General features: G+C 43.6%; 1 protein-coding gene across 1 annotated transcript in view; it reads left to right on the forward strand.

Annotated features, from left to right (window-relative positions):
• Positions 1-5,000, forward strand: part of LOC139752242 (uncharacterized) — a 70,831-nt gene that overhangs the window by 39,984 nt on the left and 25,847 nt on the right. Inside the window, exons 2-5 of the mRNA XM_071668276.1 lie at positions 1,710-2,822; positions 3,901-3,947; positions 4,303-4,437; positions 4,799-4,988. Of these exons, the coding sequence (XP_071524377.1) occupies positions 1,710-2,822; positions 3,901-3,947; positions 4,303-4,437; positions 4,799-4,988 (1,485 nt within the window). The remainder of the gene's footprint in view (positions 1-1,709; positions 2,823-3,900; positions 3,948-4,302; positions 4,438-4,798; positions 4,989-5,000) is intronic.

Consider the following 5,000-nt stretch of genomic DNA (forward strand, 5'->3'; position numbering starts at 1 on the left):
TCAAAAGCCTTATAATGAATTACATATATATACATACTCCTATGAGTCCACGGGGAAAATGAAAACACGAAAAGTTCCCAAGTGCACTTTCGTGTCATAATCACATCATCAGGGGAGACACAAGAGAGAAATATAACAGTCAGTTGATATACATCGAAATATACACGAAAGTGCACTTGGGAACTTTTCGTGTTTCATTTTCCCCGTGGACTCATAGGAATATCTTGATCACGCGCAAAATTGTGATCCTTTCCAATATATACATACGTATATGTACAGGGATATGTACCTTTCCTTCCTCGACTAATGCACCAATTCCTGGCTATTGTCCCCCCCCCCACCAGCAAGCCTCTTAAGAGGCGTTTGTTAACCGAAGTCCGGACGACTTGGAATGAATGCAAAAACAGAAAACGAGTGACCCTTCAAAAAAAAAAAAAAATGAAAACGAGGAAAAAAAAAAGAAAACGTTAATGCCCATTTTCTTAGGGGGACACTTAAATGAACTTTTCATTTTTTTTTTGTCTCGTTTGTGCTTGAACATAAAGGAACTACAGTCATTTCTAGAGAATTTGGTACAAAAGGTTCTTTTATAGATATTAGGTGGATAAAGTTCTTAGAAATTCGAAAAGAAATATGTAAGTCTGCTTTTCATTGCCATAACTCGCTAAGTACTGCACACACACACACACACACACACACACACACATATACACACACATACAAACACACAGACACAGACGCAGACACACACATACACACACACACACACACATATACACACACATACAAACAGACACACACACATATACACACACAGACACACACATACACAAACACACACACACACATACACAAACACACACAAACACAGAAGAAGGACGGAGTTCGTCCTGGGAAAAAATTGAAGCATAATAACTCGTGGTATGTCAATACTGGGATAAATAACTTACCCCCAGCATTACACAATGCGTTAACCTCGTCCTGAAGGCTCATATTTCCCAACAAGGGCTTAGGACTTCCATCCTTTCTTGCACGATATATATATATATATATATATATATATATATATATATATATTTTTTTTTTTTTTTCTTTCTTTTTTTTTTTCATACTATTCGCTATTTCCCGCGATAGCGAGGTAGCGTTAAGAACAGAGGACTGGGCCTTTGAGGGAATATCCTCACCTGGCAAATATATATATATATATATATATATATATTCCTACGAGTCCACGGAGGGGAAAATGAAACACGAAAAGTTCCCAAGTGCACTTTCGTGTAATAATCACATCATCAGGGGAGACACAAGAGAGAAATATAACAGTCTCCTCGATGTATATCAACTGACTGTTATATTTCTCTCTTGTGTCTCCCCTGATGATGTGATTATTACACGAAAGTGCACTTGGGAACTTTTCGTGTTTCATTTTCCCCGTGGACTCATAGGAATATCTTGATCACGCGCAAAATTGTGATCCTTCCCAACATATATATATATATATATATATATATATATATATATATATATATATATATATATATATATATATATATTCTTGAAAGTTATTCTGGTATTTGCCAGAGGCGTCTACTGACCCCCTTCACTGTGGGTAAATGTAAATGATTTACAGTTTAGTAACGGATGACGCATTTTGAATCTGGTCTTGTTTTACGCCCTGTGTCATAAACTCCGTCTCCCTCCTTTTACAGTGATCGCAAGGGATCTGGCGCGAGAGGAGGAGAAGGGACGACGTCTTCAACGCGACCTACGGCTGCCACACACCACCACCATCATCACTACGCCTCATCCAATCATCGCACGCGAGCCTCCACACAATGAGCCTGGGGCGTTTACTCAACAATCGTCTAATAACGCTCTTCATTCATTAAGCTCCACCTCCCAGTCCAAAAGCCCCGCCCACGATACCGCCAGCTCCAATCGGGCATTGCGGTCCCCTGTCAACGTGTGGTTAAGCCCCGCCTCAAGCTCCACCCCTTCTCCAGGAAGCTCCTCCTCCTCTCCCTCTTTAAGCCCCACCCCTTATGTACTAAAGCCCACCCTTGCGTTCTTTAGCTCCACCCCTTACTCACTGAGCTCCGCCCCTTCCACCCTAAGCTCCAATCACAGACCACCTACCACCTTCCCTCCACCTTTTAACTCCGCCCAACGTCCTCCCGAACCCACTCCACGTCCTTCAGGCACCGCCCTCTCCGACCATGCGTCCCTAAACCCCGCCCCTGAATCCCAGACCTCCACCCATCCTCCGCCAATCCCCACGTCCGAAATGATAATCCCCATCACCCCATCCCTATACTCCGCCCTGGAGCTCGTCAGCACCGCCCCCATCCCCAGCGCACACCCACGCCCTCTACCTACCCCAGGGGCAAGCAGCAATGACACCGCCCCCCACGGGGAGGAGGAGCCCCTGGGACACCCGAATCCCACAGTCCCAACCCCTTCACCGACCAAAGCCACGCCCAGTGGGAGACCCCTGCGCCGGGAGGACCCGCCTCCTACCCCGGAGACCACCGTGCCCGCCCCCGGCAGTACCCCGGGTTCGACCCCCGGGGTGAGAGAGAGCAAGCGGAGACCCTCGAAGACCCAGAGGCCGTCGGCCCCTGGGGGAGCGGAGGAGGGCGGGACGATCCACCGGGCCAGGCAGAGCCCCAGGGTCGATCCGTACAAAGACGTGTGCTCGAACGACCCCTGTGGGCCCGGGATAGCCTGCCACCCGACCCCGGGGGAGGAATACCCCTTCGCTTGCATCTGCAGCGAGGATGAAAGAAGGATTCGACCAGGCCAGACCTGCTCTACCAACCCTGGTCAGTGTGAAGGAAAAAAATAATATGATCAAACTTTGTGTGTGTGTGTGTGTGTGTGTGTGTGTGTGTGCTTGTGTGTGTGTGCTTATATATGTGTGTGTGTGTGTGTGTGTGTGTGTGTGTGTGTGTGTGTGCTTTTGTGTGTGTGTGTGTGTGTGTGTGTGTGTGTGTGTGTGTGTGTGTGCTTGTGTGTGTGTGTGCTTATGTGTGTGTGTGTGTGTGTGTGTGTGTGTGTGTTCATATGTGTGTGTGTGTGTGTGCTTGTGTGTGTGTGTTCATGTGTGTGTGTGTGTGTGTGTGCTTGTGTGTGTGTGTGTGTGTGTGCGTGTTCGTATGTGTGTGTTCGTTTGTGTGTGTGTGTGTGTGTGTGTGTGCTTGTGTGTGTGTGTGTGTGTGTGTGTGTGTGTGTGTGTGTGTGTGTGTGTGTGGAGATGCTGGTCGCGAATGTGTTCCGTGTAAAGTGAAAAAGTAAACGAGGCACTTATTAAAAAAAAAAGTGAGTAAGGGTGTGATGAGTGAAAAAAGACGCACTTGTGTCAGGTCGGAACTTAGTGCACAAGTGAATAAAGTCGTAAAAAAAAAGGTGTAAAAAGTACGAACTTAACAGCGTACAGTGAAAAAGTATTAGGCACCTATGTAAGTGCAGAACGTGATAAGTTAAAAATGGAGCGCCACTTATGTTAAGTAAAAAGAAAAAAAGAGTCCATGTTTAACTTTAAAACACACAATGCATGTGTTAAGGAAGTGTAGGAGTGATTTGAGCTTCGTGTACTTAGAGAGATAGATAGATAGATAGATAGATAGATAGAGATAGATACATAGACAGATAGATAGACAGATAGATAAATAGGAGGCTGGATGTAAACAGACAGTTTATATTGCTATACATCCAAATGAATTGATGTAATGTTATTATATTACTGTAAATCTATTTCAAGAACTATTCACTTAATTACATATCAATAAAAGAGTAATTAAAGAGCCATTAGTGTAATGAAACAGCTTGTAGCCATAAGGTCACTCACTGTTCATTACTTTGACCGTAAACTAAAACTGTGTGTTCACCCCCCCCTTACAGTGGAAATGGACCTTCCCGCCAAACCCATAGACCCCGAAGTCAATAAGGTTAGTTTTACAGTGTCTTCAGTAATAAGTTGCCTATGAACGCTTTTAAAAATATCTTTTAATCATTATTCTAAATGCCTGTTTTGACTATAGCAATGTAGAGTCTTTTTGATATTTAGATTTTTTAATGTTTATAATTCTTTTCTTAACCTCTCGTCCATTCCGTCACTTATTACAAAGGTTATTCTTATTTGAAAATCATTTGGACTCTGAGACTAATTAGCAATAAGCACCCGGTAGCCAATCAGATCAAGAACTCACAGTGACGTCATTAACATTAGCCCCGTCATCATCTGGATGCAACGGACCAATCAGCAGTCACGTTTCAAAATGAAACGAACTCTCTCATTCGCAGACGACGAAAACCTTCGTCGGCCCGGCTGTGGTGGGGGCTGTGTTGGTGATGGTGCTGCTGCTGTTGGTGTATTGGAGGAGGAAGAGCTTTTACTCCATCACAAGACATCGGAAAGGAGAGAAGAAATCGGCACAGGTAAGGAAGCATTCGTATGTCGTCAAATTTTCCGCCATATATTATAATATATATATATATATATATATATATATATATATATATATATATATATATATATATATATATATATTCCTATGAGTCCATGGGGAAAATGAAACACGAAGAGTTCCCAAGTGCACTTTCGTGTAATAATCACATCATCATCTTGATCACGCGCAAAATTGTGATCCTTTCCAATATATATATATATATATATATATATATATATATATATATATATATATATATATATATATATATATATATATATAAGTGCTTAGGGCAAGAGCAAAATACCATAATTATTCACCCAAAAACAAAAAACGATCATTTCCCTCAGCAACAATCGCCCGGGACGCTAGCGAAGAGCACGTCGCTGCTGACGTACAACTGCGCCAGCAACCCAAACTACTACGCGCAGTCGCCAGACAACCTACCGCTCCAGACCCTCGCCGTGCAGCTCATCGACTCCGAGCAGATCACCTTCCTGGGCGAGCTGGGCGAGGGATGCTTCGGCAAGGTGTATAAAGGTGAGGGAACGT

This window comes from Panulirus ornatus, chromosome 12, assembly GCF_036320965.1.
Source record: "Panulirus ornatus isolate Po-2019 chromosome 12, ASM3632096v1, whole genome shotgun sequence".
Classification (NCBI taxonomy): domain Eukaryota; kingdom Metazoa; phylum Arthropoda; class Malacostraca; order Decapoda; family Palinuridae; genus Panulirus; species Panulirus ornatus.